The 15770-nt window shown below is 42.6% G+C and overlaps 1 protein-coding gene across 3 annotated transcripts in view; it reads left to right on the top strand.

The window, feature by feature from the left end:
* Positions 1-15770, top strand: part of whrna (whirlin a) — a 110746-nt gene that overhangs the window by 59952 nt on the left and 35024 nt on the right. For all 3 annotated transcript variants that reach the window (XM_017493099.3, XM_017493098.3, XM_017493097.3), the window contains exons 4-5: positions 5925-6133; positions 9727-9763. In XM_017493099.3, the coding sequence (XP_017348588.1) occupies positions 5925-6133; positions 9727-9763 (246 nt within the window). The remainder of the gene's footprint in view (positions 1-5924; positions 6134-9726; positions 9764-15770) is intronic.

Below are 15770 nucleotides of genomic sequence, written 5' to 3'. Positions count from 1 at the left end.
CTGAGCCTTGAGATGGAGTAATGATGGATAAGGGATAAATAGAGGAACGGGTGGGGCAGTGGACAGCATGGACCCTGGCCATGACAGATCTGGAAATGAGCGAGCAAATTCCTGATCCAGGACACTTGACATTTTGAGTGATGGTGTTGGTGCAGCAGGAGCAGGCAAGTCTTACACACACACACATTTATATCAGCAGGATGGATAGAGAGGCTTTCCATTTCACACTGGCTCTCACAGCCATCAGAGGTTGGTTTATACAGGGGACTATATATGACATATCCAGTTAGATCATATATAATATTTGATCATATATAGATAGATATAGATATAGGTAGATAGATAAGCTAGACTTTTTGATGTCCACTTATTGTGGACAAACAAACACGTTTGATTCAAAAGAACACATCTCTAAGCCTACATCTAGGTCTTTAATCTCACAGAGGGTTAACCAGTAAGAGGGAGACCCAGAAACAGCACCTGTTTGTGTCGCATGCCAAGGAAATAAGATGAGCAAATCTGACGAACTGATTATTTTCACTGCGCCAGTATACCTCTATCAGGGATCGAGCTGAAGGCGATGATGATGATGATTATGATGTACAAATGTCATTAAAAGAAGCCAGCACTGCCTCCATTATACTCATCTGGGATGGCTGTGATGGATGGATTTAATCCCATCTCCTCAATAAAGATTATGACTATTGTTCACCACAGGCCACACCGGTGTTTGTTACAGCGCATTATGTGTCCTCCCCTTTTATTTTCAGCCCTCGTTCCTGGAACAGGAAATGTATGGTTGTAAAATGCTGGAGGTCTTAATGGCTAATGCCTCCCATAGACTGTTAATGACATGTAATAATGAGGTCACAGTGGGAGCTCTCCTGCATCGTTGGTGTTGGGATGCACATTACACATTCTCATAGATACTCAAATAACCTGACAGACACCAAGGCAGAAGGTTGGCCAGACACACACTTCCCTATAACACCACATCCCAAAGTGGTTTTATTTTCCCTTTTATACCACAGGGATCTGCAACATGTTTGTAATGGACATTTACACACGTGCGCGTATTGCACCCAGGACTCTGTCTTATGATTTTACGGTCATAATTAAACGAGACATAATTAGAAAGGAGGAGGACAAAGGGCGAAAGGTGGATGCTTGTCATTAGAAACCAGTTAAACTCAAAACAACTGGAGTTCTCAAAACCCAACGTAATATAGCTTACTCATTACATCTGGTCCTCCCACATCTTTACTTTCTGGTTACTTGCAGGATCCGGCTTGAAAGGGTTTTTAATAATTGTCAGTAAAAACCTATTAAAAGCCTTACTATAAACAAATACTTTGAACCAACAACACCCTTAAGCTCGAAATGCTTGTCTTTGTTTTGAAGACATTAAGAAAATGCGGCAGAATTTTAAAAAGATGATTGCGGTCAAAGAAAGAGGCGAGGTGATTTTTTGTGGGAGTGGGTGGGTGTGGTCTGAGTGTATGTGGGAGTGGGTGGGTGTGGTCTGAGTGTATGTGGTTATGGGTGGGTGTGGTCTGAGTGTATGTGGGAGTGGGTGGGTGTGGTCTGAGTGTATGTGGGAGTGGGTGGGTGTGGTCTGAGTGTATGTGGGAGTGGGTGGGTGTGGTCTGAGTGTATGTGGGAATGGGTGGGTGTGGTCAGAGTGTCTGGGAGCAGGCGGGTGTGGTCAAAGTGTCTGTAAGAAACAGGTGGATGCTGTCAGAGTCTGTGGGAGTGTGCAGGTACTGTTTGAGTGGCTGCTGGAATGGGTGGTCTTGGTCAGAGTGTCTGTGGGAGCGGGCAGGTACCTTCTGAGGGTCTGCGGGAGCAGGTGGTTGCAGTGGGAGTGTCTGTGGGAGCGGGCAGGTACTGTCTGAGGGTCTGCGCGAGCAGGTGGTTGTAGTCAGCATGTTTGCAGGAGTGCAAACACAGGGATTAAGAGCAGCTCTACCTTGGGTCTTCAGGACACTTTGCCTTTGCCCTCTATCGTTATATATTATGGATGCATGCATTATAAAGCAGATTTAAACATTTTAGCCATTACCAGAATCAAGTACCATAACTGTGTTAAATGGAGAATGGGTTATACACAAAGGCTCTATTCATTGCGTGACTGTAAAACATTTAAATGGAAGAGGCTTATAATTCATAATGTTCAAATTACTAAAGCTGCTGTTAGAAAAAGTAAAGAGCTTTTTTAAGGTTTCGTTTATTCTGCTGAGAGAAATTAGATTACACTGAAGCTCAGCTAGACGGTACTCTGATCTGCATACAGAAATCAGTAGTGCATCTGTCAACGTATTTACGGTCCCAGGATTCAGTCATGTTTTGTTTATAGTCGCTGGGCCAGATGGGGAATACGTGCCGCGCAGATTGCATCCTGGTGGGAACATAGAGTCGTTGTTTTAGAACTGTTCGTCAATTTGCATGCTATTAAAGTATAGTCTTTCTTAAGTGAAATGAACCTGCGTTTGTTACTGCACTCCCATTGGACTGTAGCCAACCCTCAGCCGATAAGGCTGATATTCAAGATTGGGTGCCAGTGACTAGAACCTGCTTAAGGAGTGCAGGTGGAACTGGTCTGGTGTTCCCTTTGCTATTGAGGTGTGTGGTGTCAAATCAAGCAATTTTTGACAACAAAACTCCACAGAAGCCTGTATGGACCGTTCAGATATGCCGTTAAGACGAGCACTTTCCTTTAGGCCCCCCACCAAAATAATCTGGGGATAGAAAATACGGACCGAGAGAAGGAGATTACATTTTATTTCCACCCGTGCTCTCAAATGTAATATGATGTAGCATAAAAGAAAGAGTAGAAAAAAAGTACAGTTTACACAAATGGGTCATATTCAGACTGGGCTACTTTAAATTATGTAAATATTTACACCGGGAAAGATTCTTGTATTCAGAGTTGGCTTGTGCACCTGCTTTAAGTTGCTTTTCTGTACATTCAGCGTATGTAAATCACCTGCGTGTAGTCCACGTGTCGGAGTTTTCTTGAGTAGAAGTCTCAGAGACCGCCAAAAAAAAAAAAGAGAATAGAATAGAAAATGAGGACTGAAGGTTTTATTTAACACTTTTTGAGTCCTGTGACAAGCAGAGAACCGTTTTTATAAGTGCAGCAGCGGTTCAAAAGCAACAAATCCAAATTTGTTGGGGTTTTTTTTTTTTTTTTTTAGAAATGCAAATCATTTTTGTATCCATGTGAGATCCACAGCAGCGGAAAGTGAGTCACGAGTATAGAAAGTGCCAAGCAAAAGAAGTAGCGGGATGAATCGGGGAGATCAGAAGGGTGAGAGAGGAGTCACGGCGATAGAAGTGTGACAGGATGTGGCACTGGAATCACATCAGGTTGCAGGAGTGCACATAAAGTTTAGCACGGAGAGAGAGAGAGAAAGTATTATAATATTATGAGAGTATTAGGTAAGCTATCGTGCTACAGTGGTTTAAAGGGTGGGCGTTGTGATCAGAGTGCAATCAGAGGCTCCTGCAGGACTAGCTGTGACAGCGTAACTAAAAGGTAGTGCCAGAAGGTAACACGAGGGCATCTAGAGACATAAGGCGTCCTGCCACTCCGCCACCAACAAGCCCGAATGATCGCATGAGAGATCACTCTTGAAGCGTTCATTAATATCATTATCGTTGAAAAGACTGCTTAATTACGCCTGAGGTTTTTTGAGTGGTACAGAAGGTCAGAGAATCAATCCAGAGGGCAAAAGAGCAAGAGCGTTTCATTCTCCAGGAGATACTTTCATGCAGGCAGCATCAATTTATTATTTGTGTGTGTAAGCAATTTCTTTTTTTCCACCAAGTTGCATTTTTTTATGGCCAGAAATAAAGGCATCTATGCTGAGTTTTAGAGTGGCACAGTGCAGTGCTGTTCTTACACCCGCTTTGACCAAAATCTGATAACTTTATTACCTATCAGAGCCATAAAATAATTTTCCCGAAGACTTAAAAGTCCCGTTCCATTTCATTTAAGGAAACTAATTAAATGCCAGACTCCCTACGTGTATTGCCAGTGAAAATGCAGTTAAAAAGAGAAAAATGAATTTTGTTACAGTTACTCAAACCAGAGATATTTCTAGGACTGAAATGAATATCTGAAATCCTATAAATGAAATCATATACACCGATCAGCCAGAACATTAAAACCAACTGCATAATGTTGTGCAGGTCCCCCTTGTGCCACCAAAACAGCTCTGACCTGTCGAGGCACATGACGGACTCCACAAGAGCTCTGAAGGTGTGCCGTGGTATCTGGCACCGAGACGTTAGCAGATCCTTCAAGTCCTGTAAGTTGTGAGGTGGGACCTCCGTGGATCGGACTTGTTTGTCCAGCACATCCAACAGATGTGGTGATGATTGGATTGAGATCTGGGGAATTTAGAGGCCGAGTCAACACCTAGAACTCTTTGTCAAGTTCCTCAGACCGTTCCTGAACAGTGTTTGCAGTGTGGCAGGGAGCATCATCCTGCTGAAAGAGGACACTGACATTAGGGAATACCGTTGCCATGAAGGTGTGTACTCGGTCTGCAGCAATGTTTAGGTAGGTGGTACGTGTCAAAGTAACATCTACATGAATGCCAGGACCCAAGGTCTTCAAGCAGAACATTGCCTGGAGCATCACACTGCCTCCGCCTGGTGCCATGTCTTCCACAGGTAAGCGACGCACACTCACCCAGCCGTCCACATGAGGTAAAAGAAAACACGATTCATCAGACCAGGCCACCTTATTCCATTGCTCCCTGGTCCAGTTCCGATGCTCATGTGCCTATTGTCGGCGCTTTCGGTGGTGGACAGGGTTCAGCACGGGCGCTCTGACCGGTCTGCCGCTACGCAGTCCCATACACATTAAGGTGTGATGCACTGTTTGTTGTAGCACCTTTCTATCATAGCACAATAACTTTTTCAGCAATTTGTGCTGCAATAGCTGTTCTGTGGGATCGGACCAGACTTGTTGGCCCGTGACTGTGTCGCCCGTTCACCAGTTGTCCTTCCTTGGATTACTTTTGGTAGGTGTACTAACCACTGCGTACCGGGAACACCTCGCAAGACCTGCCGTTTTGGAGATGCCCCGATCCAGTCGTCTAGCCATCACAATTCGGCCCTTGTCAAAGTCGTTCAGATCCTCGCGCTTGCCCATTCACCAACATTGAGAACTAACTGTTCGCTTGCTGCCTAATATATCCCACCCCTTGACAGCTACAACTTTAACGAGATAATCAATGTTATTCACTTCACCTGTCAGTGGTTTTAATGTTAGGGCTGATGATCGGTGTGTCATTACAAACATGTCACCGAGCCATGGGTGCACACTCGGTGTTTCAAAGGAATGAAAGGAGTTCATTTAATTTGTATAGCACTTAAGCACATCTCTTCATAATATCTTAACCCTCTGGGGCCTGAGGGTGTTTTTGGGGGGTGGGGGTGGGGGAGTCTGAAAGGCTGTATGCGAGGTGGCGTGAATCATCATGAATATCGATGTGATTTACACCCGAGGACACAAAGACCCCTCCCCTGGGCCTATCAGTGAGGAATGTGGGAACTAGAAGAATGAACGTGAGGAGACTTCACGATTGAATGTATTGTTTGTTGGTTATTTCACAAAATCATGTTTACGTTAAAAGGAGTAATTCTTTACCTAAACACTTTACTTAAAAACTTTAGACTTTTAGTCTAGACTTTAGACTTGTATTTTGTGCGTGTACTGCATATTCACGTGTGCATTATTTATGTGAGTCTTGTCAGATGCATCACACTACATAGTCATATGCAGTAGTCTTAGTCTTGCTATTACCAGCACAGCTGGATTTCTATTCAACCCCTTATTCCGTCATACTTTGCCCAGCTGTGCCCACCCCTTCCCACCACCTGACTCTCTTTTTGGCCCTCGTGCTCCTCAGGTGGGCGATCAGATCCTGGAGGTGAACGGGCGGAGCTTCCTGAGCATTCCTCATGACGAGGCGGTGCGTGTGCTCAAGTCTTCACGTCACCTCATGATGACCGTGAAGGACGTGGGACGATTGCCGCATGCCCGCACTGTGGTGGGAGAGACCAAGTGGATCGCCAGCTCCCAGATCACAGAGAGCTCGGCCACCAGCAGCGTAGCAGGGTGAGAGGAAAATTAAGTGTTTCAAATGCTTTATAGATTTTTTTTTTTTTTTTTTAATGCTCTGGTACTTATGTAATGGAGAGCTTCTGTGTGTGTGTGTGTGTGTGTGTGTGTGTTTGTACGATCTATTATGCGGTGCCTCGTTTAAGCACCAAATAATAGACTTAATAGATAAATCATGAGTGTGTTCTGTATTCAGATTTTATTAAAGACGCAGTGCCACCAGTCTAAGTGTGTGTGAGTGGAGAATTTGTTTTTAAACCAATATTATTCCGAGGCAATGTAGAATATTACAATGTCATTGATTTGGCTGATCATCCAGGTAACAACACACGGTATTAAGAATCAAGGGTATGTAAACTTTTGAACGGGGTAATTTTTATAAATTCAGCTATTATCTTGTCTTGTGGACTATATGTAAACATCTCATGGGTAGATGTAAACATCTCAGTGGTGGCTTGGTGGCTTGGCAGTGGGCAGTGGTGGCTTGGTGGCTTGGCAGTGGGCAGTGGAGGCTTGGTGGCTTGGCAGTGGGCAGTGGTGGCTTGGTGGCTTGGCAGTGGGCAGTGGAGGCAGTGGTGGCTTGGCAGTGGGCAGTGGAGGCAGTGGTGGCTTGGCAGTGGGCAGTGGAGGCTTGGTGGTTAAGGCTCTGGGTTACTGATCAGAAGGTCGGGGGTTCAAGCCCCAGCACTGCTAAGCTGCCATTGTTGGGCCCTTGAGCAAGGCCCTTAACCCTCTCTGCTCCAGGGGGCGCTGTATCATGACTGACCCTGCGCTCTGGACAACAGCTTCCTGACATGCTGGAGTATGCGAAGAAAAAAAATGTGTGACGAATAAACACTCATTATCATTATCTGCTATGTGAAATCGTTTATTCAGGACAGGACTAAATAAAACAACCGCATGGGATTTTTATGATCCCTCTTATTTTGTTAACAGCATTAAGATTTCGCAGATTCTGCAAGGGGTATGCAAACTTTCGGGCACAACTGTATACACTACATACAATATATGGCCAGTAGTTTGTGGACACCTGACCATCACACCCATATGTGCTTTTTGAACACGTACGAGCTTCCTCCAGCCACCACATCTAATCAAACTGCTGCTCATGCGTTGTACTTGAGGTGAATAAGGTGATATTTTGTGCTAATGCGCTACTATATACATTGTCTGTATTGTATATTATCGCTTACAAGCCTCACTGGCGACACTGATATCATCTGTTTTCTACCTGTCCAGTTTGTGAGCATTTTGTGTTATTTTCAGTCGTGTCTCTGCCTGAGTAAACAGCCTGTGGGTGTTCGGGCGGTGTGTTTGTGCTTATAAATTGCCAATGCTAGCTTAGACATGCTGATTTAATTTGAGTCCTGAAGCTGCTCTAAGGTTGGGTTTAAATTTCCCATTTTAAGAGTAGGCCTAGTGGTAGGTATTTCTCCTTGTATTTTTCTAGCTCGCAACCCTCCAGTAACCCTGTGGCAGAAAAGAGTCGTGAAAATGCTGCAGCCTGCTCCCGGTGTCACAGCTGTATACTTTACTGAGGCTTGGAACCCAGATCAATGCCTTTTATTCCTCAGGCATCTCCCAGGTTTCATTTTAAAAGATGTGCGTCACCAAACGTAGTGGCTTATGCTCAGAGAGCGTGTTTTTGTCGGCAGGTCTATAAATACGTGTGTGTGTGTGTGTGTTTGTAGAGAGGTGGTGGGTAAATTGCCCTTTGTGTCCAGTGCAAACACATTTCCCATCGGCTTTAATGGGACGTGGCTAATGGAAGTTTTGCTGTACTTGCAGGCCAGAGAAAAATGCAAGGTGGCATTTTATAAAAGGGACATTTATTAGCTTATTTCTTGGCTCAGTTGGGGTGAGGTACACCTACACAGAACAGGCCGTAGTCGCAGAGGCCTAGTCGCATTCATACTGTTATGGTTTCATCAACATGGCAGAGTGGGGCTCGTTATAATGCTGGAGAAGGAGTGTAGGATTCTCTCATTTGCCAGCACACAGCAAGGCTATCCGAGATCTGCAGCTCGATGCATTCCGAAGAACCATTTCTCAGAAACGTCTAGCCTTCAGTGTCAATGCAGATGATGTGTAGAGTTAAGTGTAGCAGAAGGTCCACAATGCAAGTGGAAAATATGGAAAATAACTGTGGTGGATGACGGAAGAATTCTTACCCTGGTAGAGAAAAGCCCCTTTACAACAGTTGGCCGGATCCAGAACGTTCTCCAGGAGATAGGTGTATCCGTGCCAAAGTCAACTATCAAGAGGAGAGAATGGAGAAGGAAAGGAGCTGCTCATGATACGACGTATACCACCTCATATTATGGCATGGGTGCTTGTGGCTGCCATTGGAACTGGTTTGCTTGTATTTATCGATGTTGAATTCAGAAGCGTATAGGAACAGATTATTTGCTCAGATTCAGCCAAATGCTTGGACGGTGCTTCACAGTGCAGTTGGACAATGACCCAAAGCATACTTCAAACCCAACCCTAGAATTATGGAAATTATGGAACCCTAGAATTATGGAATTATGGCGAAGAAGTGGATGGCCAAGTCAATCACCTGACCTGAATCCAACTGAGCATGCAATTCACTTCCCGATGGCAAATCTGAAGGTGAAATGCCCCAAGATCAAGAATTAATTGAAGTCAGCTGCAGTAAATGCATGGCAGAGCATCAGCAGTGAAGAAACCCAGCGTCTGGTGATGCGTATGGGTTCCAGACTTCAGGCAGTCACTGACTGTAACCACATATAATTAAAAGGGGGGAACCACATATACAAAGATGCCTTGTCAAACTTCCTGATAAGCTGAACTAAACTGATCTAAAAATAAACAAACACTTACTCGTACCTGTATTGGTATCTGTTTAGAATGCATCTGTTTATACAAGTAATGCATTAGTAATAGGTTACATCCCTAACATCTTCCCATCATTTTACAAGTTCACCGCCAACTTTAGAGATTCATCCCGAGCGTTTTTTCCGATGGCACAATATCATTCCGCTAATAAGAAAAAGATTAGGAAACGTGTCTCCATTGTGATCGAAAAGTCAAACACAGGATGTTCATTTAACTGTAGAATTTTAGTCGGAATTACGTAACTATGCACTGACTTTTGATGGCCCTTATAAAGATACCTTACGCCTAGCGTTTCTAATAATGGATGAAGATCAAATGCGTTAGGAGCAAGGTGATATAGTGGAAGGGATTCATAAAGTAGGGTATAAAAAAAGAAAAATGGATGCATAAAGATTACTTTTAGTCATATGCTGGTGCCCAGAAATAAAATCTAATTGAATTGTAAGTTCAAAAGAATTCCATTATGCGATTGCAATGTGCAGCAATATAATTGCGGTATGAATTTTTCTTATTGTGCGGCCGTAGTACACTGCAAAACTGCCATTCTTTTTATTAATTACTGTTTCCCATCACTGTCTCAAGCATTATAGGTGTATTTACACTGGGAGGTTTTTTTTTGCTTTCTTTTATTTATTTATTTTCCCACTTTTGGTTAGTCACTAGCCTTGAATTCTGCCCGAGTGTTTTTCTGCCACAGTATTGATTTCTCGTTATTTCTTTCTCTCCTGTAGTCTTTCTATGGATCAGGGGGCTTCAGCCTCAGGAAAGGTAAGTGCTGTGAGTTTCTCCATCTGAGTGCAATGTTCTCTTGTGTTTCTCTTGTTAACACGGCAATTTTCACAGCAGTGCTACCGAACTGAGGCGTGTTTTTCCCACTTGTTATTATCTCGCTGCAATTAGCATTGTAGAGCTATTTTGAGTATCTGTGCTTCTAATTTGTGCTTCGAACTGTTTATGGTACAGCGTAGATTTGCTATAAAAGTGACTCCCGAAAATCCCGTGCATGAATAAAAGTCGAAAGAGCCCCGATTTAGGGTTTCGGTTCGAGTCGTAAAATGGCCATCTGCTGTTGCGCTCGTCTAATCTAGCATATTGATATAGCGTCGGTGAAAACGAAGCTGTGGTGATGTATACTGGGTGTTTGGGCTGCATAATGGATTAGGTTCAGTCTGTTTGCAGTGCTTTAATGACTCAAATAATGCCAGTGTGATAATGTTCTTGGCTAAATGACTCAAACGGGAATGGGGTCACGGTGACGGGTCATCGTCTGGAGTATTATAGACCGAACGATCTCAACATCAACGAACGAAGTCAAAATCGGCGCAATGTGAAATCCACAGATATTGTAGCTGTGATAAATTGTGGGTTTTAGCTGTAGTTCCATAAATTAGAGGTTTTTTTTTTTTTTTTTCGAAAACACACTGGCAAGTCAACAAAGCACTTCATCAGGGGGGGAAAAAGTGAGAGGTTTAGACTGGCCAAGTCAGTCACCAGACCTTAACCCTGTTGAGCAGCATTTCACCTCCTTAAGAGGAGACTGAAGTGAGAAACCCCGTGAAACAAACAAACGACTGAAAGAGGCTGCTGGAAGAGCAACACGAAGTCAGATATCGACAATCTGGTGATGTCGGTGAGTCGCAGGCTTGATGCGGTTATTTCAAGCAAGGGATATGCAACCAAATACGACGTGTTATTCACTGTAATTTACTTCGAGACTTATCTGTTCCTATACTTTTGCTCACCTAAAAATGGGGCGGGCTGCTGCGAAAGGTTCTCTTTCATGTCGTTTACCACATGTGGATGTAAACACCAGCAAATAAAAGCTGAAATCTTCAACTCACGTATCATATCCAAGTCTGGATCTCAAACCCAAAAGTCTTTGGTGTATAACACAAACAAATGAGTTAGCCTTTATTTAGTTTAGTTTGCAGGGGCTACTGTACTGTATATACACAGTACTGTACTGTCTGGACAGACGACTGGAAAACATGCACTTTCATTCCATTCACTGCTTTCTTTTCATTACCAAGACCCCCCAATTAACAAACCCCCCTCCATCCCGCCCCATCCCCTTTAACAAGTGTGATGGACAGCCTTCAAGTAACTAATAACCTTCAGGGGGAAACAAAAGTACATTCTGTTCTGAAAAGAAAAAAAAAAAACCATGAATGTTCCAGGCTTTTAAAAAAGAAAAGAAAAATGAGAACCATAATGGAGCGAAGAAAACAAATGGAGAGAAAAGGGAGCGGTCAGGACGAGATAATGCACCACAAGGTGACCAGGTTCCGTGCAACTGCATGAGGTTTCTGTGGAAAACGGCACTTAAAAGTGGTGCAGTCGACGAGCGGTGAGTTCTGTGGGTTGCGTCTGAATGTTTGAATTTTTTTTTTTTTGTTAGTTTGGATGTGTTACGTTCCCCTTTCTACGTCCAGGGGTCAGAAAGGAGGGTAACAAAAAAAATGGAGAGAGAGAGAGAGAGAGAGAGAGAGCTCCCGTCTCCAGGTCCCAGGGCAGGCACAAAGCACAGACACCAGATTTAAGTTTAATTTTTCTTTAAACTGGTGGAAGGCAAACAAACAACAGGCTTCAGGAGGGTTAACGGCCAAACCAACAAACAAAAATGTTCTTCCCTACAGGCTTTTGGACACACCCATCATCAAATTAAAAGAGAAAATACAGACACAAGGGTTTCCCTCACTCCAAAAGGTCAAATAAACTGGCTTTCCATTCCCTACAGATACTCCCACCATATAATGTTTAACAATAACCTATACCTAAAAACAAAGGAAAAGTAACCGAAACCAGGGCACGTGGCCCAGCACTAGGCTATATACAATTATATACACGACTTACAATATAAGCCTTTTCTCCAGGTACTCCGGTTTCCTCCCCCAGTGAGCTGATTGGCATGTCCGTAGTGTATGAATGGGTGTGCAGATATAGAAAACGAATGGGACAAATCGTGACTATTTGGCGTCGCTGTAATATATCGCACTTCTTTTCAATGGATATGAATATCGTTTAGTGTATAAATCAACCGACTCCATTATCACCCTAATGTAAATTGTTTTAAATATAGCCGCTGGGATTTCACACCATGATTTCAATGCCCGATTACAGTGATAAATAGCGCTCTCTTTAGAAGTGTTCAAACATCCATTTCATTTTCCATAGGAACGTATTAAAGTCTCGGGGAAAACGTTTAAAAAAAAAAAACCAAGAATCGCTCGAGTAATCGTAGATGTGCTCGCTGCTACGTTTTGATTAATTACAGGTCAGTGCTGAAATGTGAGCTACCATGGGGAAAACACACACAGATAATTGGCATAATCTTTAAAAGGAAAACGTCCCTTATGTACTTTCATTACAAAGCCCCCGTCAGACACTTTGTCTCTCCCCAGTGCATGCGATGAATTTAATTCAGCAGAAACTCACATGATGAAAGATTTAATAGACTCTACATGACCACCGTCACTGTTTGTACATTTCTGTCCAATGTTAAAGCTTTAAAGCAGGAGATAAAAGAACGGGATGTAGGAGTGCGTTGTGATGCGGTCAAAACGCTACGAGTGAATGTAGTGTTTTTAAACGAGTAACAAAGATGTCACAGTCAATCTTTATTATCTGAACGCTGATATCTAGCTAGCACTTCTTTATTTTTTTTCCAGAAATATACATTTATTTATACATAAGGATTGTCTAATTGAACATGCGTAAATTTGCATGCTTAATCGAACCAAAAATCTAGTATCGGTTTCACCGTGAATATGCTTTTATGGACGTTTGCTGGAAAATCGTATACTTAAGTATTATTTTTGACTTATTTATACTTTACTTAAGAATTGAAATGGAATACTTTTCACTTAATTACATACCCGATAAGTCGTCCAGCTAAACACTGTACGCTATATACTCACTGAGCACTTTATTCGGAACACTATACTAATACTGGGGTAGGGCCTCGCTTTGTTCTCAAAACAGACTCAGTTCTTCATGGCGTGGATTCCACAACATGCTGGAAACATTCCTTTGAGATCGTGGTTGACGTGATTGCGTCACACAATCCCTGCGGATTTTTCCGGTGCACTTTCCCGCTGCGAGTCTCTCATTCTATCACCTGCTGTTCAACCGGATTCAGATCCGGTGACTGGGAAAGCCAGTGAAGAACATTGAACTCATCGTCATGTCCATGAAAGCAGTTTGAGATGACGTTTGCTTTGTGACATGGCGCATTTTCATGCTGGAAGTAGCCATTAGATGATAAATTGTGTAAATCCTGGCCAAGAAGGGATGCACGTGGTCAGCAACAATACTAAAATAGGCTGAGGCATTGAATTGATGATTGATTGGCATTAACAGGCTCTAAGTGCCCTAGGTTGACCTCGCTCATCGATAAGGCGTTTCCGTTCGCAGAACCTTCCGCTCACTGGATGTTATTGTATCATGTCATGTATGAGTAAACTCTACAGACTGCTTGTGCTCAGATGATTTTTTTTTTCCTCATTCTGATCAATGTGAACGTTAAATAAAGCTGCCTCCCCGTATCGGTACGATTTTATGCATTTCAATGCTGCCACACGATTGGCTGATTAGATAATTGCATGAACGAGCAGGTCTACGGGTGTTCCTAAAAAGATTTTCGCGAGTGTATATTTACAAGTTTGCGCTCAAGTCTTCTTTACAGTGGACGAGTTCGACAAAACAGACTTCATATAAAAACCATAATGAACTTTCTTTTACTTTCACACTATCCGTCGTGACCCAGATGAGGACGGGTTCCCTTCTGAGCCCGGTTCCTCTCAAGGTTTCTTCCTCGTATCATCTTAAGGGGTTTTTCCTCACCACCGTCGCCACCGGCTCGCTCAATAGGGATAAACTCACACATTTAAAATCTGTGTCCCGTGTTTATATGTTTCCGTAAAGCCGCTTTGAGACAACGTCCATTGTTAAAAGCGCTATAGAAATAAAATTGAATTGAATTGATTATATCAGTTGAATAGGCACAGTTTAGAATCCAGTCATTTCAGGTTGGAATCCAATAAAGTTCATCAGTATAGAAAAATTATGAAGGTAAGTTTAATTTACTAAGACGTCCCTATTGACTGTCCATATTTACCCAAGTTAGCCTGGTTTCTTTGTTAATGTCTGGTTAGACTGCTATCGATTTCAGTAGCTAACATAATTGGCTAGGCAGCATTTAAAAAAAAAATTTTTTCTCAAATTCTTGCTAATGTTCTAGTTAATGGTACAAACTTTTTAGGCAAAACGGTGTAGTTGCCTTTTCCTTTTCGATACTTAAGTACATTCAGAAGTAGCAAATTTTTTACACTTTCATTTGAGTCAATTTTTGAAGCGACTTCCACTTTCAATTGAAGAAGATTTTTAAGATCTTATCTATACTTCCACTTCAGAATAATTCCCCAATACTGGTGCTGAGCGGGTGGAGCTTAAACTCTGTATGCAGAGGACAAAATAAAAAAAAAATTTGTGTTGTTGAATCTTCATGTGTTTCTGTTGCATCGTTGTACAAGAAGACAAGTTATAGATGCGATTAATCCAAAAATCTGAAAAATGATTTATATGACCAAAATGGTCCTTTCTGTCTCTAGCGTCTTGCCTTTAACCCCGCCTTGATTCCTTTGAAGATGGAATGAGTCCCACTTGGTCGCACATATATACAAACCCTCTTTCATATACTATATTATTCTGCTTACTCCAAATCTTTGCTTTGACTTTGATCCCAATTCCTCAAATAAATCTTAATCATAAATCCACTTCCTCTTGCCAGTTTCCCTGAACAAAGCCAAATAACTCTGTGGGATAAATTTTGCTGAGTAAGACACTTATCTTTATAGATCACGCTGTGAAATTGCATGTCTGAGGAGAGAGGCTCAACTGGACTGAGGCTCCTTTGCCAGCCTACTACAGCTTTAACCTTCACTATACAGAAGTATCTTAAAGGAAATGGAACATCGATTTGCAGAAAATTGCATCTTCTTGCACGCCCTTTGAAGACAGTTGAACATTTACACACGGGGCCTTTGTGTTTCCTTTCATCAGGTGTGAAAAAATGATACGTACTCTGTGTCCTCGTCCACGAAAATCGGCTCCGATAGATTCGCCTTCCTGTGCTAATTTTTTTTAATTCTGTCCTTCTGATTCTGAAATAGTGCACAGATCATAGTTTCAGTTGTGCTGAAATAGAGATTTATTGGCAGAAAATCTTGGAGAATGTGTTGGTTTGCTGGCATTAATGCTGCAAAATGAAAGAGGATAAATGTGCATAATCTCTGTGACCCTTTCCAGTCTGGTTTTCGCCTGTTCCACAGCACTGAAACGGCTCTCTTGAAGGTTATTAATGAACTCATCCTCTCTGCTAACTCTGGATTTCTCAGTATTCTGGTCTTGCTTGACCTGAGCTCTGCTTTTGGCACTGTATGCCACAAAACACTCCTTTCCCGACTTTCAGATATTGGTATTACTGGCACTGCTCTCTCCTGGTTTACTTCCTACTTCACTAACAGACAATATTTCATCTCTATTAAGAAGCACAGATCCTCTATTGATCCTCTCACTCAGGGTATCCCCCAGGGTTCTGTACTGGGTCCACTACTGTTCATAATTTACCTTCTCCCATTAGGACAGATCATCCGTCGTCGTGGTCTCAGTTATCACTGCTATGCTGATGACACCCGGATGTATACGTCCGCACGTTATGATGAAACACGAGCCATCAGCGCACTAACTGCCTGTATCGATGATGTACACATTTGGT

This window comes from Ictalurus punctatus, chromosome 18 (assembly GCF_001660625.3).
Source record: "Ictalurus punctatus breed USDA103 chromosome 18, Coco_2.0, whole genome shotgun sequence".
Classification (NCBI taxonomy): domain Eukaryota; kingdom Metazoa; phylum Chordata; class Actinopteri; order Siluriformes; family Ictaluridae; genus Ictalurus; species Ictalurus punctatus.
The sequence above is the reverse complement of the archived record's forward strand: the minus strand, read 5'-3'. Positions and strand labels throughout refer to the sequence as shown.